Here is a 25,375-nt window from a genome sequence, read left to right as displayed (position 1 = left end):
GGGGGGGGGGGGGGGGAATACTATAAGAATCAATGGGGACCAGCAACTGTTTGGTTACCAACGTTCTTCATAATATCTTCTGTGTTCAGCAGAAGAAAGAAACTCATACAGGTTTGGATCAACCTGAGAGAGAGTAAATGATTCATTTTCAACTATCCCTTTAGCAGGTTATTGCTGTTAATCATATGAACTTAACCACATGAAATAAAAAAATTTAAAAAAGTCATTAAAGTTGTTTTTACACACCCCACAACCTCATGTAAGACAAGTGGATTTGGACAGAAAGGCTGTAACCACATACATATTTAGGATTGGGTACACACACAGTTTATTAACAACCACCTAAAACCTGGCGAGGTCCCATGCACAGAGGCTTTGGCTGTTATAGTCCTGGTACTTTAGGCCAGAGATGGAAAACAGCTTTCTAAAGTGTCAGTCTCATGTCCAGCGTCAGCTGCTTTACCTGTCCATCCAGCCAGACAGCGGCAGTGTCCGGTCGAGGGATGACACCCGTCTGCATGACTGCAGTCACAGCGCTCGCGACAGTCCAGGCCATACGTCCCGTCCTGCATCAGTCCAGACAGGGACACCTCTTACTACACAAACACTGCTTTATGAGCTGAATATGAGAACACACTTTCACTTGAGATCTTTGGCATGGCTGAGCTAAAGATTATGATTATGGGTTACTGTTGTGATGCCTTGTGAGTGAAAGTAAAAAATATGGAAAATAATTGAGAAATAAATTAGCACTTTTTTATTTATTTAAATAAATAATGTATAGCTATAACACTATGCCTTGAACGTATTACCTCAAAATTACATTTCAGAAAACTAGTTAATGCTGCTGTTTAAAATACAACGGCTGAAAGAGAGATGGCAAATATGACATCTTTCTCAATCAATATCTCAATATGTTTTTCTCCTTTGTTGTAATTGTAGAAACATTATTGTGGATTTTTTTTCTTTTGCTATTAGAGCAAATGGCAATGCAAGATTATACTTGTTGGAGTTTCCATTCACCATTATAGAAGTTTACCCAACTATGATGACCAGAAATGGCAGAAATGTGAAAAGGGTCCATATAAGAAGATCATAGAAGAGGTTTAACATGTTGACAGCAGGCTTTGAATGTGGAAATGAGTTCAGTATCAGGTATCAGGTGTAAGGTTTGATATTTCTCAGTGAATGGAGCTCTGAAGAGATGTTTATGATGTTAGTGATGAACTGACCTGACAGTGTTGATCACATCTGTCTCCTCTCCAGCCTGGAGCACAGGTGCACCTCCCGTCCAGAACGCTGCAGGCACCTCCGTTACCACACACACACCTCAGGTTACAGCCCAGACCCCACGAGCCGCTGGGGCAGTTAATGGAGCAGTCCACCCCATGCCACCCTGACACAGCCACCAGATTTCATTAAAAACATCTTTATTTGTGTTCTGCAGATTAACACATTTCTTGAGGTGAGAAAATGATGACAGAATTTAGATTTTGGGGTGAGCTCTGCCTTTAATAGTGCTGGATTTTACCTGCTTGACAGGAGCAGGATCCGTCGATGGGTGAGCAAGCGGCTGCGTTCTTACACGAGCACACAGAGCTGCAGTTGATGCCGTAGGTGCCGGTGGGACAGGGAGTGGAGCAATCTGAGCCCTGCGATCGCTGTCAAACGTTAGTGTCTGACTCCAGCACATACACACACACACACAGAGAGAGAGAAGACACACCATCTTTACGAAGATGTACCTTGAATCCGGGCGCGCAGACACACTCCCCGCTCACGCTGTGGCAGTCGGCTCCGTTCTGACAGCGACAGACCTCCTGACACGCCTCGCCGTATAAACCAGGAGCACACGTCTCGTTACAGTACAAGCCCGACCAGCCCAGCCGGCACGAGCACTCACCCGACACGGGCTGACAGCTGAGAGAGAGACGTCAGCACATCAACACGCAGCTGCTGCTGCTGCTGTCACTAAACACAGCCCCACACTCTAGTCTTACTGCAGCCATCACACAAGATCATTTAGTGACCTACCTCCTTAATATTTCACATTTCAATCATTTAACTGCACATTCACATGTTCACTTTTGATGTCTATTAATGGTTACATGACATGCAGGTAAACAAAATTTTTAATTTAAAATGTTTATTGTCTTTATTTTAAAATGAATTACTTACAGTATAAGGCTGTGTAATTTGGCCAAAAATTATATTGTGATTATTTTTGTCAAAAACCTGCTGCCAGTACAGTTCCAGTTGCTTTTTAAATGTTCGCAAATGGGTTCAATCTTACAAAAACTGAATCTTCACACAGTCTTTACAAGAATCAACTGAACAGAGTACAAACAATCAAACAAACAGTCTTTGCAGTGACTTTGTAGCTCTACTTTTAAGTGGACTCAAGCCTCTTTTTGTAGATGATAGTTTCTCAGTCCACATCACATTCACACTGTAGATTTTAGGAAACAATCAATCTGAATAATAATGATAATTGTTTTGAAAGACTATTATTTTAATTCTATAAAAAAATGAAGAGAGAGGTATATTTTTACTGAATTTATACATTTGTAATATTTGATAATGGCAATTATTTTATTACTCTACAAATAACAATACTAATCCAACTTAATCTTCAGTTTTAAATGTTTGTTTTAACTCTCAAGCTTTTATTCTAGTGGAAAAATGCAGGAAGACCTTTATGTCTGTGTTTAATTGATAACAGGTCTTATTACAAATTCACAACTGACGGCCATTTAAATGTTAGAAATGATGTGAAAGTGAAAATAAAGTGATCCTGGCGCATATAGCACTGTATAAATGAGGAGGAGATGGTTAAAGGAGGTCACAGAATAAGGAGCCGGTCTACAGTAAACTCCTCTCAGAGGTTCTGGGTAAGTGAAGGACGACAGCGTGAAAGTGAAGACATTCCTACAGAGACATCCCTGCAGTCTGTCGGGAAATTACAAAGCCATCACAGTCAACCTCATTATGATTTTGACTCACAATCATGACTGAATTTGCATTTAAATATAGAAGCTCATATCCAGATGTAGTGTGTTCAGTTTAATGCACTGAAACAATGTATAAAGTATTTTGGTGTTTGAGCTTCATCTGAGCCTCTTGACGCCATCTCATTACTAACATTGGGCTTTTCTCAGCTGTTAAGCCAGTTAAAACGAGTGTCTGCACACTTATACAGTGCTTTAAGTACATTAATATCAGATCATATTGTTCCACTGACAGCCTCTGTTTTCTTTATATTTGAGATGAAGTTTCTTGATTCTTTGCTAGCTGTCAGTAAAGTCCCTCGACAGGGGCTGGTGTTGATGACTATGAAGTGTCAGATGTAATGAGTCTATATTGTCCATTACCTGTGGACAGAGCAGCTGGAAAGAGCCGTTTAGGCAGCTGCATCACATGTGACACATGTGGTTTGTCAGCTGTGCACGTCTGTCTGAGCTAAACAATGAGCTGTGTGTGTGTGCCAAGCCAGTTTCAGTGGCTACTCAGGTAAGTTTGAGTTTAGTTTGAGCAAACTGTTTTTTTCTCTTTTATTCTGGTTAAGCGGCTGCAAATCAAAACTGACAAAAAGCGACATATATCTAAAGTCACTCCCCGTATCTCTTACCAAATTAAAGCAGTTCACAGTGGAAGAATTGCCCAGATTTTGCTGCTAAATATTATTAAATGTATTTATATGAATTCTATATATTATATCTTTAATGCATTACACATAAGCAATTATATTTTGACAATTAATATTCAGCTTTTAATTCAAACGAATATACATACAAATACAAGCTTTAGAATATATAAAGATTTAAGAACAGCTAAACTTATGTTTTCTTTTAAGATCTTTGTGAACATTCATAACTAAAATAAATTGACTTTCGCATTAGATTTCAGCGCAGTTGTCGTTGCTAGGAAACATTGTTTCACTTACTGTGTTTTACCGTGGTAAATATGTGCTCAAGTCGTGTTTGTTCTCGTGCATATCGCGGGACTTTCCAGTTTCGGTTTGCTAAATAGTAAGGTGTGGCCAGCTGACTTCAATAACAAGTACTCAGGCAAGTATAAAATTGGTTTGTTCACCGCAGCAGCGGTCGCGGCAGCCCTCATGTGAAGACCGACGAGTGTAAAGACTATCGACTCTACCTGCGCAACTCCACCGAGCAGGACACCGACAAGGCACTTGAGTATTGCTTTTCTCCCCTTTCTTAACTTTTTGTACAGCTTGTTCTCATATACTTGTTTAGGACAGTTGTACTCACTATGTGCTTTCAAATCTCTACTATTACTAACACTCGCAAATCACGCACTGTACGTTGGAGGCAGGTCAATCCTAATAATCTATGGCCTGTCCTTCTGTCCTCTACTACTTTACTCTCTATTCCAATTGGTCTCTGGAACTGCCAGTCTGCTGTAAACAAAGCAGACTTTATTTAATCTATTGCTACTCATTCCGGTCTCAACCTCATGGCCCTAACTGAGACTTGGATCAAACCTGAGGACACTGCCACTCCTGCAGCCCTCTCCACTAATTTGATTTTTCCCCACAGCCCTCGCACGATTGGGAGGGGTGGAGGTACTGGTCTCCTTATCTCAAATGAATGGAAATTTGATCTTCTACCATCTCTTATAGGCAACAATTCATTTGAATCACATGCAATTACTATTACCCACCCTGTTAAAATCCACTTTGTAGTCGTTTATCGTCCCCCAAGTCAACTGGAAAACTTCTTGGAGGAGTTGGATGTGTTACTATCAAACTTTCCTGAGGATGGTACTCCTCTGGTACTGCTCTGTGACTTCAACATCCAGAAAAACCCCAGGCTGCTGACTTCAACACTCTGCTCGCCTCATTTGATCTCAAGCGAGTGTCTACTATGGCTACTCACAAATCAGGTAACCAACTGGACCTCATCTACACACGCTATTGCTCCACTGACAACACTTTAGTTACTCCACTGCACACCTCAGACCACTTCCTCATCACTTCTAACCTCACACTAACTCCTGACACAGCACATACTCCTCCGCAGGTCACCTTTCGGCGTAACCTACGCTCACTCTCTCCCTCTCACCTATCCTCTATGGCAGGGATCCTCAAATCTGGCCGAGATCCACTTTCCTGCAGAGTTTAGCTCTAACCCTAATCAAACACACCTGAGCATGCTAATCAATGTCTTCAGGATCATTAGAAATATCACAGGTAGCTGAGTTTGATCAGGGTTGGAGCTAAACTCTGCAGCGCATTGGACCTCCAGGGCAAGATTTGAGGAACCCTGCTCTATGGTTTCATCCTCGCTTCCTTCACGCTCTCGGTTTTCAGCACTGGACACAAAGTGAAAAAATGTCGGGGAGCAGTTGGGGGTTCGGTGCCTTGCTCAAGGGCACCTTAGTCATGGTATTGAAGGTGGGAGAGAGCGCTGTACATTCACTCCCCCCACCTAAAATCCCTGCCGGAACGAGACTCGAATCCACAACCTTTGGGTTATGAGTCCGACTCTCTAACCATTAGGCCACGACTAACAAACAGTGCTACTGACAATCTTTGCTCCACTCTAACATCTTTCTTAGACAACTTTTGCCCCCTTTCATCCAGACCAACACGTACTACCCCCTCTGCCCCCTGGCTGTCCGATGTTCTCCGTGAACATTGCTCTAGACTCAGGGCTGCAGAGAGGAAATGGCGCAAATCAAAAAATTCTACCGACCTTAGTGTGTATCAGTCACTCCTCTCTTCCTTCTCTGCAAATGTCTTCACTGTTAAACCAACATACTACCACAACAAAATTAACAGCTGTTCTGACTCTCGCACACTTTTCAAAACTTTCTCTTCTCTTCACTGTCCTCCTCCCCCTCCTCCTGCATCAACTCTTACAGCTGATGGCGTTGCAATTTTCTTCACAAATAAAACAAGAACCATCACTGACCAATTTCCCACACCACAAACTGATGATAACTTCATAACGACTAATACACACTCTCTCTCCTCCTTCTCTCCTCTCTCGGAGACGGACGTTTCCGAACTTATCCTTTCCAATCATCCTACTACTTGTCCACTTGATCCTATCCCCACTCACCTCCTTCAGTCCATTTCTTCTTCAGTATTTCCTGAGCTTACTCACATTATCAACACCTCTCTTCACACTGGTACATTTCCCACAGCATTTAAACAGGCTCAGGTAACCCCACTGCTTAAAAAACCCTCTCTAAATCCAGCACTTTTAGAAAACTACTACTTCCCTTCTTCCATTCATTGCAAAGACACTTGAGCGAGTTGTGTTCAACCAACTCTCTATGTTTCTTGCACAGAACAACCTCATGGACAACAACCAATCTGGCTTCAAAAGCGGCCACTCAACTGAGACTGCCCTGCTCTCAGTTACTGAAGCCCTGAGACAACTTCCAAATCCTCAGTACTCATCGTGCTGGATCTGTCTGCTGCTTTTGACACAGTTAACCACCAGATTCTCCTGTCCACCCTCATGAAGATGGGCATCTCAGGAACCGCACTCCTCTGGTTCAAGTCCTACCTCTCAGGTAGATCCTTCAGGGTGTCTTGGAGGGGTGAGGTTTCTAAGTCCCAACTTCTTGCTACTGGGGTTCCTCAAGCCTCAGTGCTTGGACCACTACTCTTCTCCATCTACATGTCGTCGTTAGGATCTGTCATTCAGAGGCATGGCTTTTCTTATCACTGCTATGCTGATGACACTCAACTCTAGTTTTCATTCCAACCAGATGATCCGACTGTAGCTGCTCACATTGCAGCCTGTCTGAGAGACATTTCTAGCTGGATGAAGGACCATCACCTTCAGCTCAACCTTACTAAGACAGAACTACTTGTGGTTCCAGCAAACCCATCATTTCATCACAAATGCTCTATACAGCTGGGTTCATAAACCATAACTCCTTCCAGGACAGCCAGAAACCTTATGAGTTGTGATCGATGATCAGTTAAGCTCCACAGACCATATTGCTACAACGGCCCAGTCCTGCAGATTTGTCTTATACAACATTAGGAAGATTAGACCCTTCCTGTCAGAACAAGCCGCACAACTTCTTGTCCAAGCTCTTGTTCTCTCCAGACTGGACTATTGTAATGCTCTCTTGGCGGGCCTTCCCGCATGTACTATCAAGCCTCTGCAACTGATCCAGAATGCAGCAGCGAAAGTGGTCTTCAATGAGCCAAAAAAAAAAGCTCACGTTACTCCTCTCCTCATCAGGTTACACTGGTTACCAGTAGCCGCTTGCATCAAATTCAAGGTACTAATGCTTGCCTACAAGACCACCACTGGCGCTGCACCAATAAACCTAAACTCGCTAGTTGAAACTTATGCGCCCTCCAGAAGCTTGCGTTCAGCAAGTGAACGGCGCCTTGTGGTGCCATCCCAAAGAGGCTTAAAATCACTCTCACGGACCTTTTCCTGGACTGTGCCCAGCTGGTGGAATGACCTCCCTATCTCAATTTGAACAGCTGAGTCTTTAGCCATTTTCAAAAAACATCTAAAGACACATCTTTTTTGCCAGCACCTGACCAACTAATACTAGCACTTACCTATTCTATTCCATTCTATTATTTAAAAAAAATAAAAATAGCTTACGTGTACTGTGCTAGACTAACTGAGACTTGTCATGGCACTTTTTTACTGTTGTTGTTCTCCCGTTGGTCTGATTGCTTCTATTGTTCTCAGCTGTAAGTCACTTTGGATAAAAGCGTCTGCTAAATGATTAAATGTAAATTTGAGTTGATTCACTTGCATTAATTCTGTCAGATTTGTACAGAACAGTGTTTTTTCTTGCCTTATAATTGCATGTAAATTCATGATATCTTTCATAATGAACTTCAGCAGAAAAGTGAATTGTGCCGAGTCTCGCGTGAAGTGAATCAAACTGACACTCTCCATGTTCCGCGTGATTGGTTAAGCATAAACTCTTGTAATAATTTAATAACCCTTTGTATATAGTTCTTTATTTGTGTTAATTATTTTTAATTAAATGTTATTATAATGTTTTATTTTTAAATGTATCAGTATTATTATTCTTGTGCTTATTGTTATCTTTTTTTTCATATTCATTGTGTGAGTTGTCACTAAATAAAGAAAGGTTAATAAACTCTCAATCAAACCCTGAGTTGACAGAGAATGTTTATAGTAAGCAGTGCGAATCCGCTGAAGCCGATCTCAACCGGGCTGGATTTGTTTGGTTTTGTCAACTCTAAACTGAAAGATTACGTTATAATGGCATTTTAAAGTTTGTTGAACTAGCTTTGTGTAACAGGCCACAGACCTCAGATGTCCTGTCTGATTCTCATCAACTCACCAGCTATTTGATTAATTTAATTTTGGAGCAACTAACGGAGGTTTTCTCACCTGCACAGCAGCGTTAATTTCGTTGACGAATAATTTTCGTCATAATGTTCGTCAACGACATTTTTTTCACTGATGACAATGAGACGATAATGAACTAAAACTCTTTTGATTGACAAAAACTATGACGAAAATATATTGACATTTTCGTCAACGAATAAAAACGAGACGAAAATGTTAGGGACGATTTGGGAAGAGATTCATTCAATTTCAGAAGGAATCTGCTGCGTGGTTCGGAGGTTAGATACGTACATGAACCAGCGGGACATAAGCTAAAATACACTTGCTGCACGTCGCATAAAACGTTAAAAAATGTCAATATGTGGGAGTAAGAGAAGAGCAGACATATAGATAAATCTGATGATGCAAGAGAGAACTCAATTCGGTCCGGTTTTCTGAGCGCAGACACTGAAACATACACACAAAGAATGCGCGTCTCATAGCACGCGTGTACGGAAAATGACACACAAAACGATGTCGAATTGTCCATTTTGACGAGTATTCATGTAAACACAGTTGATTACATCTTAAGTGAACGTTAACAGTAGGGAGAACGTGTATCAGGACATTGCATCCGTGCATTTGGTTTTAAAGAGACAGCAGCCTAATTAAGGCTAGTTACTATTGTCCGAGTCATTGATGTTAATCAAGCAACAAAAGAAAGACAGAAAATCACTCACTGCTCTTGACTGAAACACTTTAGTAGCCCTAAAGATTAATCTAAATGTATTTATAGAAATAAATGTCTGCTTGAAAGAATGAAGAATATGGTAAACAAGTTGCTATAAATACTGCATAATTAGCCTGTATAACCATTGGTATTTAATTAAAACGAAGACTATATTCTTGTTCTTTATGAGAAGTGGTTTTATTTAATTTTAACATAAAGGCATGTTGTGTGTCACAGCAGTTAAATCAGTGTCTATCATGATAAAACCTTAATATCAAACCTATATAATGCTTAATAAATGCATTACACTGTTACTAAACCCATTAGATTTTAGCCAACTAAATTTACTGTAGATTTAGTCGACAAAAATCTTATTATATTTAGTCGACTAAAACTAGACTAAAACTAAAAACAATTCAGATGACTAAAATATGACTAAAACTAAATGGCATTTTAGTCAAAAGACTATGACTAAAACTAAATCAAAATTTGCTGTCAAAATTAACACTGCTGCACAGACAGGGCCACCGGACAGAAAACAGACTTCATGATTCCTCTCAGTGACCCTGAGCCTGTGCCATGTTATCACTGCAAGCTGAAGCACATGTGCAGTGTTTGTCTTACCTGCGTGTGTTACTGGCGTGACACGGGCACCTCCTGTCACACTTGAGACCGTACAGCCCCTCCGGACAGATGCGCTCCTCGCAGCTCTCACCCGTGTATCCCGGCTCACACAGACACTCTCCGCTCACATGATAGCACTGGGCACCATTCACACAGCTACACGCCTGTCTGCAGCCCACACCGTACGAGCCAACTGGACACTGATCCTGGCACCTGCCCACACACACACACACACATTTCAATCAGAGATAAGTGCAACAGTCTTGAAGATGCTGAACAATCTCATGAGCTTCTGATTCAGTAAAGCATTAAAGATTGACACAACGTATACGGTCACTGTTGGTATACAGTGTTTTGTTAAGCAGTAAGTGGTCAACAAATGTGTTTTATTATTGGTCATTTTAAACAGTCTTCTCCAATCCTAAACATGTGTTTACAGCTTTCAGATTGATTGTTACTTAACCAAAAGCAGCACATTATTATTTTAATCCTGCCACAGTACGTTTGGGAATTAAATGTTTGTGATTTTAGTTCTCTGACTCTTTGTTCCGTTTCGAGTGAAACTCAACACTGCGTTATGACATTGATGCTATGGGAAAGCTTCTGCATGAACTTCTGCCGGTGTCTGAACAATGTATCTAAACATGCAAATACGATTGGCTGGACATATAGACGACATGACATGGTGTAGCATCAGTCCATAAATAAACGCCAGAAATGCATGCCAAACAGCTTATTTGTCTTCAGAAGTTGCTTTGTTGAGCATGTGTTGTCTACAAAAGAATTCCTGAGTGAATTCTTCAGATCAGGATGAGGAAGCCAGACTAAGCTTAGATTGGCCTGAAGAGAGGCAAGCGGTCATGCTCTCAAAACTCGATGATCATTTTCTCACAGCAGCACAAGTGCAGTCTCCCTGCAGCCATCTCCCGTTCTTTCCTGAACTTTACACCAAGGTACTATGCTTGCTTACATGCACAAACCACATCAATGTACTCAACAGTGGTTGGTGTGCATGATCAGGGGTATGAGGCAAAGCAGAGGGTTGAAGAGACACCCATGGGCCAACTCTCTCCCTAATCTGCGTCATCATGGAAAAAATCCACGTGTCTGGAACTCAGACTGAACCCCCAAAAAGTGTACTTTCTTTAAATCAGAGAACCACTTTTCTGGGGGTTAGTGTAGGATTCGACCATGATGCTGACACGTTTGTCTCCTGCACGCGTGACTTGATCAAGCTAGGTCAGGAGCTCCCTGTATTAGAAATTCAGAGGCTTTTAGGTCTCATGGCAGCAGCAGCCAATGTTATTCTCTTGGTTGTTTAACATGAGTTGTTCAACTCTTCCATTTTGGCTAGAAAGCAGAGGTTTTCATCCTCTGAATTATCCTTCCAGGGTAGTAAGATTCATGCACCAAGAGTTATGTGCTCTACTACCTTGGAAGAAGCCAAGGTTCCTCAACAGGTGCCGGGCATTAGGAGCGTGTTGTCGTCGCAAGTGTTTAACAATGGATGCTTCACTCATACTGTAGGTTGGGGCCTGAACAGCATCCCTTGGAAGATCCTGATCTGGAGAGATCTTCTTTCTCTGGCCCCAGCCAGAGATCTGGAAGATTTGGGTCTGGCTTCTAAGGGGTACCAACTCTCAGATTCTGGTCTTTTGGCCAAGGACAATGAGACAATCCTCAGCTCTAGAGCTCCTGGCAACTGTTCATATCATGGTGTAGACGGCATGAGTTGTACCCAGTTAACTGTCCAGTTGGTCCAGTACTGGAGCACTTACATGAACGTTTCTCAGCAGGGCTGACTTTGGCAACTTTAAAGGTTCATGTGGCCGCTATTTCTGCTATCCACATACCTTTGGATGGAGTATCTGTGTGGAGACAGCTTTTAGTGTCTCAGTTCTTGCGAGGCGCCAGGAGGCTGGGGCCTCTAAGTTGTTCACCAGTTTCCTCTTGGGACCTAGCCTTGGTCCTAGGAGTCCTAACAGAAACACATTTTGAGCCCTTGGATGTTGAATGTCTTAAAGTGGCTCTGTTAACATCACTTAAAATAATACCAGACTACATCCCAAAGGTGCTTCTGCGGCTCCTTAGTCGGTCACATTGCTGGCTTTCATTTCGCCTCATGAGATGCTAGAGTAAGTAAGCCTTCACCTGCTATGTTCGGTCTGTGCTTTGAGGGTCTAGGCCCACCACTCAGGCCAGTGGGGTATATCCTCTCAGCTCTTAATATGCTTTGATGGTTGCAATAGAGGTAATGGTGTCACCAAGCAGCATATTTCGCATTGGATTACAGATGCTATTACCCCCTCCTATGAGGTATGTGGGTTGGATTTGCCTCTAGGCGTGAGGGCCCACTCTACTAGGATTGTTGCTTCTCCCAAAGCCCTTGGTAGGGGTGCACCCTTATAGGATGTTTGTGCTGCGGCAGGATGGTCCTCTCCACACACATTTGTCAGATTCTACAGTCTGGATGCGGATTTGTCCCCAGAAGTCCTTCAGAGGAAACCCAATTACAGTCTGCCTTCAACAAGTGTCTGTGCTTATGCAGCCTTGTGGGAAGGTTTGATTGCCTTGAACATGGCGACGTTACAATTGTAGTTCCCATAGCGTCAGCATCATGACGCAGCATTGAGTTGCACAAGGAAAGTCCTAGGTTACGTGTGTAACTGTGTGTGTCATCTTCAGACATAATTCAGTCCGTTTGGAGTGCATTTCTGACATCTATTTATGGACTCAATGACGTACTAGGCCACATCATGACGTCCATATGTTTTTATTATATTCATGACGTATTTTTGTTTACGTCCAATAGGATTGTTGTGTTTAGATATGTGCTTCAGACACTAGCTCAAGCAGAAGTGTTCCCATAACATCAATCCCTCTGCTGGGCCTCCAGTAGAATTAAAAATATTAATTAAAAAATATGTGCCATCTATGGTCAAGAGAAAAAATTAAGGTGGGGGGTGGGGTCATCATCTTACCCTACCATTTGTGTCTTTCAAAACATGTGCCAACCCTTGAAGATCGGTGACAAATATGACTAACGAGTAACAGTAGAAAATAACATGGCACAAAGCACAAAATCTTTTTTTTTTTTTTTGTTATTAAAGATCATATTAAAACATCTTTAATCATTTATTTTTGCTACTTTTCAAATGCCTTAATGCTTTAAGTTCAATATCCTCCTAATAAGTAGCAACATATAGGAACTTGACAGTTTCTTGACACCTGCAAACACTGTGACACACACACAGTTTGTGACATAAATGAGTGTATACTGCGATATTTCAAGAAAATCTCACTAAATCCCACTAATGCCATATATCTCCGTTCAGTGATTATGAATCTTCCCAAACATTTATCACAAACCTGCACATTACTCTCTGAATGCTCCTAGGGAGAACTGAATGATTGCGTGATGTGGGAAAATTTTGAAAAGACTTTTTGAAAAAAAGCTATGGAATCAATAAATGTCATCAAAAAATTATTGGAGAACATTTAAATTTATGTGTTCTTGTAGAAATGTGTGTTTCACTTGTAAAAATGCGATTCGTCATTCTTCACATAAGCAACATTAAAACTATTTAAAGAATGCACATTAACAGCTGCTTTGTGTCGTCGGTGTCTTTATCGTATGGACTGAGCTCACAATGAAGCTTCTATCAGTCCCTGTGGAGCTGAATGCAGTGATAGAGGGAACTCAATGTGTCATGAGGACACACTTATCGCAACTATTAGCAGAGCAGATGGGTTCAACAACCTGAACCAGCAGCAGTCCATGAGAGACGCTGATTCAGAGCCTACTTTTCTGTTCAGCATCCCACAAATATCCTCCTGCATACAGAGACTCACACTCGTCAACTCTTAACCACTTAGTTAAACACACACACACACACACACACACACACACACACACACTGGTGGGCTCCTCCCTGTGTCTGTTAAGCGATTATTTTCCAGCCGGCAGGGTGTGGTGAAATCATGGTAAACAGGAGGTAACAGTGACGTCTGGTGAAGCCAAAGCTCTTATTAAGTCATAAAAATGCACTTGCATTTCTATTTCTGCAGTTTAAATACATGCTGCTCAATCGCTCATACTGTAATTACAGCTGTGCATTCTGCTGCTGGATGAAGCACCAGGAGAAATGGCTGTATTGACTTATTCTACATCTATATGCTTATGAGTAAATGCTGTTCTGACAGCCACTGCAGTGACATTAGGAAAATCAACACTCTCTTCTGTAGTTCTAGAGTGCTTGTGCCACAAATTCACCCTTTGCGATACGAATACTGAATTCCATTATCTTGCATGGTTTGTTGTGTATCAAGTCTGCTAACTGTTTTCACTTTCACCGATGTTTCATTATCACTTTTAATGCATGTTGTTTTTTTAACAAAGTTTGGGAGGAGCATGTCCAGATAATCAACCAGTTACCACCAGATGGAAACATTCAGATAATCAACTTAATTAGCATGACAGGAGGTATATATACAGACAACTCACCTCTGTCCCACAAAAGTTTTTTTAGCATCCCCCCACCACCCCATCTTCTCTCTCTCAATAATTACTGTCATACACATAAGGATGCTGAGGAAGTACTCTGAGTAAATCCTGAGCTCGGAGCCCTCCCCTCCAACAGCATGCCAAATAATAAAATATATAAGATTATATGTAAGTGCAAACTCATGAAGTAACTTTAATCATTCTAAGCAGTGGATACATTTATATACCTCAATGTAAACAATACAGTATAATCTCTATTGATTGACATCAGCCCTACTCTGCTCTTGCGCCCCACACTTTGAAATCTCCTGGTCCATACCAAGGGTTTTCAAGCTGTTCCTGAAGCCTCCCCAGCAATACAGGAAATATGCAGTGCTGGAGAGACTCCAGGAACATTTTAATAATCCCTCTATATGATGCATCTCAGACTAACCAGCATTTGAGTTCATCAGAGAGCTTTGTGCTTGTAGTCTCATGAAACGGCTGAAGTCTTACGATGGCTTCGTGTGAAAACATTTTCATAGGTTTGGATGCGTTGACCGTGACGGGCAGTAGTTTGACGGTCATTCTCCTCTTCACGCAGCCTACAGTGTCCAGGTCAATCCCAATGACTGCAGCACCTTTCCTGGTCTTCAGCTTTAAATCCCGAGCTTCTCTGTGCTCTTCATGATGTGAGAGGTCATTGCTACTTCTCTGCAACCAGACATGATGCTGTCCAGAGCACTGAGACCGTCTCCAGCACTGAAGCTCAGCTGATGAGCAGACACTCAGGTCCTGCAGTCTCACCTCTTCAGTGCCCTCCTAAACTGATCCTCTGTGCTGATTAGTATGGCATCTAACCTGAATAAGGTCTGTTGGCTACTTTTAAGTTGCTTGTGATAGTTTTTGCAATCACCATTCACACATTCCCATGCTGTAAGGTGTTAAAGTGTGCTGTCTTGCGGTGTGTGTACTGACCTCTCTCCTGTGTATCCTGCGCTACACACACACTGTCCGGTGGACAGAGAACAGCTTCCTCCATTATGACACTGACACTCCTGTGAGCAGTTCTTCCCGAAGCGTCCCGCCGGACATGGCTGTCCACACACCATTCCCTGAAAACAACACCAACACACTACTGCCACAATGTTTTAAAACCAATCCAAATAATATAACAACACTGCCAATGCCCAAACATGATGAATCTGAAATATTTATCACTTCTAGACTTCTAGGTTTCACACAGGCGTACCATCCAGCCGGCGGGGCAGGAGCATTCTCCAGTCACATGATGACACACGCCGCCGTTCTGACAGGGACAGCGCTCCTCACACTGCCGCCCATGTTTCCCTGGAGGGCACAGGTCCTCGCAGCTGCACGAGACACCAGACACAGGCTTCAGACTCTCACATACTGCTGTTTCTGAGCGCATGCAGCGTGCGGGTCAACTTACAACGCTCCCGTGTATCCGGGGCTGCAAACGCACTCTCCTGTGATGTGGTGGCACGTGGCGTTGTTCTGGCACAGGCATTTCTGTTGGCAGTTGTTGCCGTAGGTGTAGCGTTCGCAGAGGTCCTCGCAGCGCCAGCCGCGGTACCCTGGAGCACAGATGCAGGCTCCGCTGATGGGGTTACACAGTGCCCCGTTCTTACACTGACAGCGGCTGCTGCAATGCGGGCCCCAGTGATCACCGTCACATGCTGCACAAACACACAAAGCTGCTTTTCACTTCCATACCACACACAGTAAACCCTGCAGTGTGAAAAATAACGCCACGAGAGGCAGAGCTTTACTGTGATTGTGCCATGGTTAAGAGTGTTCTTAAGCACACAAGTAGCAGTAATATGTGAGATGTGCAGCTCCTGAAGGAAACTTCTGCAGCATAGTGTTCTGAGGTAAGTTCAGGTTCTAGTCTCTGGTTCAGTGTGAATGAAATGCTGCTTTAGTGTGCGTGTGAGATCAACACAACATAACACTGTCTTGACACTGTAAAGCAAATCTACAAAGTTTCAGTGGAGTGGAGGTACAGTGCTGCTCCGTAAACACTAACAAGGCACCAGGGTTTAGTCATTGTGTTAATTTTTAATAACTGGAATAAGCAGTTGTTCTGTCAAGCAATTCGGATGATTAGTGTAACGGTTGTCGTGTTTATCAGCTCATCTGTTTTATGAAACGTTAAAGCTAATGCAATATATGACACCAAAATACAACACGCCATAATGCATTTCTAATAACGCATCTTCTGGCACTACACAGATTATTGCTGGACTGACGATAGACAGCAGATCATCAAAGCCTAAAGTAACATCAGTGTGATTTCTTAAAAACAGAGAGGGGGATTTTTGAATGAGAATGTCATCATTGAAATTTGAATGTAGAAATTTGTATAAAATGATCAGTAAAAATACAGAAAACAATTGTTTAAAGTGAACTAAATACATTTGAAACAATTAACTTACTAACTTCACAATTGACTTTACAGGCCCGTGGGCAATTGAGATAAGATGTTAAGCATCTATTATCTTCATCCCATCTTAGTCCAGGATAAGTCGTGGTGTCAAGCATGTTTTACTAGGCTGCTTGCAGTGCTGAAAACAAATTCTGTAACTAGTAGATCTAGTAATCAGTATCTGCAGTCCTCCGGCTCTCTTCCTGTGCGGCAGAAAGTCCATAATCCCACAGCTGTGTATTAGTTCACAGAGAAACGCTCATCTACTGCAACTGAATCAACTCCACTGTTCACACACAGGTTTGAAAGTGCTTCTGCTTTGACAGAAACCGTATAAAGCCCAATAGAAATATGAATCGACTTTACGCTGGAATCTCTTTTTTTTCCGTGAGGCTTGTGATGGGGTTCTGCCCTGACACTCCTTTTGTCCTGTCTTTGTTTCTTGTGTGTCAGCACAGGTCTTTGTTGTTTTTGTCAGCCATGTGCTCATCTAGCCCCTCCTCCTTGTTTCCTCTTTACCATACCCCCTTGTTAGTCTAATTGTGCTCACCTGTTCCTCGTGTGCTTTCCTCCCATCTCTAGTGCCTCCTGCAGGTTCATGGTCATTCTCACTCTCTCATTCTCTGTCTGAGGCTGAGTATTTGTTCCTTTTCCTTTGCCTGGTTTGTCTTGTGAAGTCCCTTGTAAATCTATGTTTTAGTCTTGCTCCTTGTTTTTTTTAAATGTTGTTTATTCTTTACTTTTTGGTTTGGCTTCAGTATTAATCTAGTGCTTGTAGTTCTGTTTTCTTGTTTGCATTTTTTTGTTGATATTTTCAAGTTATTTGTGTTGGTTAATTAGTAATTATTTTTCATCTTTTTTTTGATCAGTTCTTTATATTTGTCTTTGCCCCTGCCTGTCTTGGAGTTAATTTGTGTTCTTGTGGAGCCTTGTCCTGTTAGAGTTTCTGCCCTCTGGTTTCTTCTGCCTGGCACCTGGTCTGCTTCAGAGTCTGCGGTCACCAACGCTGCGTCCGAAATCGCATACTGCTTAGTAGGTACTACATTTAAATTTGAACGTACTACCCGACCGTTAAAACAGTACGTTCTATATAGTATGAATGCGAGTAGTATGAATGGAATTCGGACGTACTACATCCGCCATGTTGATGTTGTCACGTGACATGCTTCTTCACAACAGCGCCAAAATTTAAAGAGCCCTCACTACTGCGCGAACATCAGCAATGTTTTACGCAATTCTTACCGTTTTCATCAGCGTTTTAACGTTGATTGAATCAACAGCTCAGAGGAGGCGTCGGTCAGCTGCTCGCAGATCACGCCTTCGTCGACAGCTTGTAAATCATTTATCAAATAAGGTACAATCACCGATTTAGCTAGCAAATTTTACCTCAGAATAAAAAGTCATGTCTGTGAACACCATGCCAGAGGCTCATTTGGACCAACGAAATAAAGTAATTTATTGTTATAAATAAATGCATAAAAATACACAGGACAAACAAAAGACATGAATTAATGAATAAACTTGAATGAATACATAATACACAATTAGATAAATAGAGAGAGAGGGAGAGAGAATTAATACATACAATATATACATAGCTTAAATAAATATTATAGATAGATACAATATATACATTAATAATATAAACATAAATAAATATACATATTCTAAAATATATATACACACATTTACAGACTGTGAGCCCTACAACCTACTGCCGCCTGAATGCTGCTGTGCCAATTCTTCGACTGTATTTCGAAGATGGAAGATGTATTTGGACTGTATTTCGAAGATGGATCTGACCTCCGTCCAAACCTCCGGCTTTCACGACAGTCCATCACGTCCCTCATCGCTGCTTTGAAGTCAGATTCTGACCGCGTCGCCGCCTTCCGCCATTTTCGAAAATGACGCCTCCTCTCGCGTGGCCTCATGGGATAGTAAAGTGTCCATCCTATGCATGCTACGGAATTCGGGCGGAAGTAGTAGGTCATCCGGGTACTTCTCGCCTACTGTTTTTCGAATACTATGAATTCGGACATACTACTCGCCTCGCATACTGTTTTTCGCCTGCTATATAGTATGGAAGTATGCGATTTCGGACGCAGCGCAAGTGTCTGAGCTCAGCTTTATGGAGTCTTGCTCGGTCCTCCCCATCGGCCTGGTCTTGCAGCTCATCTACCAGATGATTTCTGATGTTGTTCCAGCGGTCTTCCCTAGCTGCCTCATCTCTGTTCCCTGTGTTCCTGCTGTTGATTCACCTACACACCTCACTAACCCTTTTGTATCTGTCTGTCTTGTAAATAAACCCTTATCACTCACTCTGCGATTGGGTTCTTTCCAGATCCCTGACACAAGTATATTGTACACACATTGTGTCAGCTGTATGATGGTGTGTTATCAGGGTTCAGGAACTACAGGACTGGTGTGCTTCAAACTGAGAGTTTTAAGATCGGATTTACCAACAGGGCTGGAAAATCCCTATTACTTCCAGGCTTTTTGAGACTGTGGAAAACCAGTGTCATTTCCAGAGTATGCTGAGGGTAGTCTGAGATATCATTTGCACAGTTTTAATTTACTGTGATCAGAGCTTCGGTGTCTCACATCACCCTAATTCACCATGAAGCTTGAGTTCAAATAAGACGAACAGTAATCAATCATCTCTGTGTGACTCCGACATGAATATATCAGTGTTTCATTTTCTATACGTCAGACTGTGCTTCTGGATGTCTTCCACATGACTTCATTGAAACCTCCATAATGTTTCTTCAGGCTAATAAGAGCTAAAACTACCCAGAGTGCTTTAGAGAAACGTGACACGGTTCACTGAGCAGACATGAAGTCTGTCCATATTCACTCTGTTTAGCATCCTCTGTGCCGTTCATCCATTACCAGCTCACGCTGCACAGCAGTCGAAAGTCCAAGAAACATTCATTTCATTTGCTGGAATTTGCATGTAAAAACCTTCATGCCTTAACCGAATGTCTCAAATACTTTCAGATCAAAGCTTCGATCACCAAGTGTTTGAAGCATGCCGTCACGAATTCTGTCCATGAACTTCTGTTCAATCACCACCAGAGGTCACCCTTCCATTACATTGACTCTCGCACTATACAAACTGTTTCATGTCATCCCGGACTACATGTCCCATCATCCATTGCACTGATTGCACACAGCTGTAACCAATCACACATTCACTATATAACACTCACTCAGCTCCCTTTCAGGCTGCCGAGTATTGTATGTGCATATCGTTAGTTGTGATAGCTACGTTACGGAGCCTACTTTAAATTGTCTAGTCTAGTCTAGTCTAGTCTAGTCTAGTCTAGTCTAGTCTTGCCTGTTTCCTCGTCTTCTGATCATTGTCTGCGTACTTTGGATTACCTCTCTCGTCTTGCCCTGTTCGGATACTGTTTGCCCCTGCCTGGACCTTTGCTTTGTACCTGGATTATCCCTCTAGTCTCGCCCCTGTTGGATGACGTTCGCCGTCGACTGACCCTTGCTTGTTTATTGGACTGCTCTTGTTTTGTCTTCTATATAACTGGTTGCCATTGCCTGACCCTCGCCTGTTTTGACCACGCCCTTAATAAAGCTTGCAAATGGATCCGTACGTCTCACATCTTGTTTGCCCCATAACACATGCATTCAGCAGATGAGCATCAAAAACACCACAGTTTTCAGGGGATGTCTCCTAGTGTCTGATTTGAGATGATGAGACAATGAGAACATCACTGCCTAGATATGAAGCATGAATCTGTTTGTGCGTTCGATCTGATTATTTAAAGCGGTAGTGCTGGGTATTTAAACTCATTTTTGATACAAAAGCTTGTGATTTGATTCAACTCCATTCTTGATTTGATTCATTTGGATATATGGCATGTACATGTCAATATTTCTCAAGGAAAAAAATCTCTCTCAACTAATGTGGTAAACTATACAGGTAGCCCTGTCAGCTGTTCATTACTATAATATTAAAGGTCAAAATTAACAACTGATTAGCATACAAAATTAATAAATAATACATTTGAATGATATCATTATGTTTCTACCTTCTTTTTTGAAACATCAACATTTAAACAGTGGCTGTCATGAGAATTTTATATATATATATATATATATGAATCTGAATGAGAGAGATTTATTTGAGCATGTCGGCCTACATCTGACATCACATGAGCTCAGCCCTGAGGTAATTTCCTGTGGTTCTGGCCAATCAGTCCCTTCTCTTTGTTTTGATGAAGAAAAGGCCTTTTTTCCTTCAGCCTTAATTCAGTGCAGGGTGTTTTGTTGGCGTCTTGTGGCCCGGAAAGGCCAGATACAATGAGTCTTCAGACGAATTAAAGTCATATCACAGCTGACTGCAGCCGTGCTGCCAAATCCTTCTTCATAATCCACTGTCATAAAACCAGGACTAAGAAAAGTGTTACTTTTAAGCATTATGTTTACATCATTACATTGACTTTTATATCCCCTCGAGAAGTCTAAGATCTTGCGACCAGAAGCTTCTTGTAATTCCGCATACCAGACTCAAGCGTAGAGGTGACCATGCCTTCTCAGTAATTGGGCCTCGTCTTTGGAATGATTTGCCAGTGGAGATCAGAACGGCCCGTAGCCTGTCTATTTTTAAGTCTCTTTTAAAAACCCATTTGCTTTCATTGGCCTATTAGGACTATATTTTTGCCTATTGTATTTCTTATTTGTGCTTTAATTTTTGTATTACTACATTTTTATGATGACGTTTCTTACTGTGAAGCGCTTTGGTCAGTCTTGTGGCTGTTTTAAATGTGCTATATAAATAAAGTAAACTTAAACTTAAACTTAATATTGGGCTTGTCACGCTCAATCCTTTAAGTTTGTTACTGGAACAAAATCACAGTGATCATTTTTACATTTGACATTTTTAAATCATTTTACAGTTTTTTTTCTTAGTACAAAGCACAAGACTATATAAGATTAATATGGTGAGGTGCAATGATATTTATTAATTCTTCAACCCCAGAACGTTCTGAATGCAGCACGGCTGTCACAAAATACATTCTGAAAAAGAAATGCCATGGATTATTTAATGTCTTGATTTATGAAGGCATATCAAAACTATGTGATAACTACCCTTGGCCTATATGTATTCCAAAAACCTACTGTATCAGGGTTGAAATAATCTAGCGCTTTACTGTTAGTAGCAATTACTCTAACTATGAATGCAAACTTGTTATCCTCTAACCCTGTTCAGTGCTGCACTCGTGGTCTTCTGTCTTCCGTTTCCACAGCGTTGAGGTCCGATCTTACAGATTTATGAATGAACCGCTCGTTTTAAAATCTACTGACATTTGATACAATGCACATGATAACTTTCATTAACTCTTCAATAAGTCCATCCACTTCACAAGCAATAGCTCTTCAACAGCAATGCTACAGAGCTACAGTGAAATGGAGGTTCACCAGCAAGAGGAAGCAGCACAGAAGCAGCTCTTGGTTTGCTTCTTTTGGTCTTTGCTGAAAGATTGAAGACTCCCGCATACATATTGACCACTGTTTGATCAGTAAAAATGTTGTAGTAACAGTAATATATCAATTTGAGTCAGGAGTGCATGAGTCATGATTTATTCTGGAATTGCCAATTATTTCACAAAAAAGAGGACACATATTCATTCAATCATGTCTGCTTCTGTTTATTTGTGAACACATGGCTGCACTAAAGAACTCTATTAAGGCTTTTAGTCCAAAAGTGTGCACAGCAACAACTGATATATTCCCATTTGTTTGTTGTATTTCTTTAGAGATAATTTTAATTTCTATTAATGTTCACATTAAATTCTGCAGTCTGAGACTCTAATGAGGCTTGTGTTTGTCCTCCTGTCTCACTATATCCTTTCAGTCAGAGCGACAGTGAAGAGTAAAACCACAGTCATGATATGATTTATGGCATATGCCAATGTGATCTCATGAATGAGTATTTTATGTAAAGCATTGTTCCAACACACAAACATTTAATTACGTTTGCATAGATACTAAAACTAAATATTGACATATAGACGGCATCTAAAATGTAAATCATTTACAAATGTTTACCAGTCCTGATTTATTCTATAAATACTGATTTCATTTCATTTAATTGGTTGGTTCTATTTTATTTATGATAGATAGCATTTTTTTAAATGTTTTTCTAATCGATTTTCTGTTACAGTTTAACCATTGCTTTATATTCATTCTGTTTGCTGTGTGCTGATGACATATTGCATACATATTTATATACATATTGTTATTTGCACCTCTGGTTAGATGCTAACTGCATTTCATTGGCTCTGTTCTTGTACTCTGCACAATGACAATGAAGTTTAATCTAATCTAATCTAATATTGTAACAAAAATAACAATTATTGCCACGGTATATTTTTCAGCCTGTTAAATTTTTACACTGTTGAAAAGTGGTTATTTTTAGGTTTGGGGACAGGTTTAAGGGATCTAAACTATACCTATAAAATGGCAAACATTTTAATATATTTATGATATAAAGGAATCGTAAATATTTTATGTTTCTATAGCTGTAAAAGCATAACAATGTTCACGTTTTAGATTCACATTTCTCTTAATGTAATGACTTCTACACAGTGTAGACTCTTAAACAACATTAAATCAGAATATGAAGAATATTAAACCACCACAGTATTTTAGATTTCACATTTTCCCTGATCTCTTGACATATAAGAAGTCATTGTACTATAAATTCTTAATGTAAGTTTTAGAAGTCAAAACTTCCTTGTTAGTCCAAAACCAGCTTTTAAACAGCTTTTCAGCTTCCTCCTCTTTATTATGTAATAGAGATGAACAAATCAGTCACAGACACACATCAACACTCAATCTTGTCTCTGCTAAACGTCTGGAGGATTCTAACCTTTGGTTACATTCAATGAAGTGGCAGGATTATTTGTTCTTTACGTTTCACATTTCACTGTGGATTCTTCTATGAACCAGTCACAGCTTTGCAAACACACTTTTACTGAAAGTTCACGAGTTCGCCTGCCCATTCAGTGCTGCTAGATAATGGTAAACCAACTTGGCTTGCTGTCCTCGAAAGAGGCTCCGAGCCTCCGAGTTCAACCCCCCTTTGATTGCACGGTGTGAAGGAGAAATTAAGGAGATGGGGGAGGAGAAGGGAGGCGGAGGGATAGAGAGAGAGACAGACGGGTACAGCTGCAGCACTCACCGCTGGAGCAGTCGGGCCCTCCCCAGCCCGGCTCACACTGACAGCTGCTGGGGGCCACGCAGAGGCCGTGCACACACTTCTCAGCACAGTGGGCTACAGACAAAACAAGAGAGAGTCTGCTCAGATTACAGGCCTTCAATAAACACAGAAAACCCCATCACACACACAGACCCTGTACACTGTGAAATCACACCGGCCCTGAATCCTGCTCTTCACAAACGTGCATTTAGCATCAAATATCTCAGGCCTTGTTGGTCAGGACATCTTCAGTGCTGAGGACTTTTGAGGTTGTGTCAGGAGAAGATATCATGAATCACAGTAGAAAGTTAAAGTTTGCCTGAGCTGAACAGTAGCTCAGTGATGTGGAGAGACAGCATGTGATTACAGTCGCTATAAAGACAAAAGAGTCTTTCAGACCCAATGAAAGTGTCTTTGAGCTGCACTACTTCTATCTATCTATCTATCTATCTATCTATCTATCTATCTATCTATCTATCCATCCATCCATCCATCCATCCATCATCAGTTTGTGGGTTTACAGTATTAGCACAGCTGTAGTAACACTCACGAACACATCTGTCTCTGCTCTGGTAGAATCCCGGGCAGCACTGAGACTTGCGGCGGTGCATGGTCTTCTCTCCTCTGCGGTAAGCCGTTCTGTAGCTCACCCTAAACACAGCAAAAAAAACACAGGTTATTCAATATTCTTTTATGCCTGAATTTGATACAAAATATGAAAAAGGCTACCATAAAACCTTAATAAACATTTTTTTTAAAGCATTGTAAAGCGCACACACCTGTGCTGAGTGCATTTGAACCAGTTGAGGATGTCTGAGCAGCTGGTGTAGTAAATCTGATCGAACGGGTGAGCATACGACTCCTGCACGGTCACTGAGTAACTGAAGAACACACACACACACATGGTTTATGAGGACTCTCCAAAAACATAATGATTTCTATACTGTACAAACTTTATATTCTATCCCCCAAACCGGGACTGAAATTTCTCCCAACAACGTAGGAAATACTTGGACCACACGCACACACACACACACACACACACGCACGCACGCACGCACGCACGCACACAAGCACACACAAGCACACACGCACACACACTCACTCACACACATACCTGCTATTTGCTAGTTCCTCAAACTAGCAAATACAAAAAATGTCCAAAACAATTTAAGGGTAACAATTTAATTGATGTTCAACAAATAAAAAACAGATGCAATATGGATAAACAAATGATAAAGCTTGGCTTAATTAATATTAGATCCCTTTCTATGAAAGCACTTTTTGTAAATGATATGATCACAGATCATAACCTTGATGTGCTCTGTTTGACAGAAACCTGGCTAAAAACTTTTAAATGAGTCTACCCCCCAAGATTACTGTTATAAACATGAGCCACGTCCAAAAGGTAAAGGGGGAGGTGTTGCTACAATTTATAACAATATTTTCAGTATTTCTCAGAGGACGGGCTTCAAGTATAACTCGTTTGAAGTAATGGTTCTTCATATAACATTATCCAGAGAAACAAGTGTTAATGATAAATCCCCTGTGATGTTTG

The 25,375-nt window shown here is 41.3% G+C and overlaps 1 protein-coding gene across 1 annotated transcript in view; it reads right to left on the bottom strand.

Annotated features, from left to right (window-relative positions):
- Window positions 1–25,375, bottom strand: part of megf10 (multiple EGF-like-domains 10) — a 70,261-nt gene that overhangs the window by 12,275 nt on the left and 32,611 nt on the right. The window contains exons 3-13 of the mRNA XM_016251135.1: window positions 24,597–24,698; window positions 24,368–24,468; window positions 23,800–23,892; window positions 15,603–15,849; window positions 15,402–15,522; window positions 15,128–15,264; window positions 9,667–9,879; window positions 1,746–1,920; window positions 1,532–1,652; window positions 1,233–1,396; window positions 464–566 (exon numbers count right to left, since the gene is read on the bottom strand). Coding sequence (XP_016106621.1) covers window positions 464–566; window positions 1,233–1,396; window positions 1,532–1,652; window positions 1,746–1,920; window positions 9,667–9,879; window positions 15,128–15,264; window positions 15,402–15,522; window positions 15,603–15,849; window positions 23,800–23,892; window positions 24,368–24,468; window positions 24,597–24,698 — 1,577 coding nt within the window. The remainder of the gene's footprint in view (window positions 1–463; window positions 567–1,232; window positions 1,397–1,531; window positions 1,653–1,745; window positions 1,921–9,666; window positions 9,880–15,127; window positions 15,265–15,401; window positions 15,523–15,602; window positions 15,850–23,799; window positions 23,893–24,367; window positions 24,469–24,596; window positions 24,699–25,375) is intronic.

This window comes from Sinocyclocheilus grahami, unplaced genomic scaffold, assembly GCF_001515645.1.
Source record: "Sinocyclocheilus grahami isolate Dianchi unplaced genomic scaffold, SAMN03320097.WGS_v1.1 scaffold1031.1, whole genome shotgun sequence".
NCBI lineage: Eukaryota > Metazoa > Chordata > Actinopteri > Cypriniformes > Cyprinidae > Sinocyclocheilus > Sinocyclocheilus grahami.
Note: the sequence above shows the minus strand (reverse complement) of the source record. Positions and strands in the feature narration are given on the sequence as shown.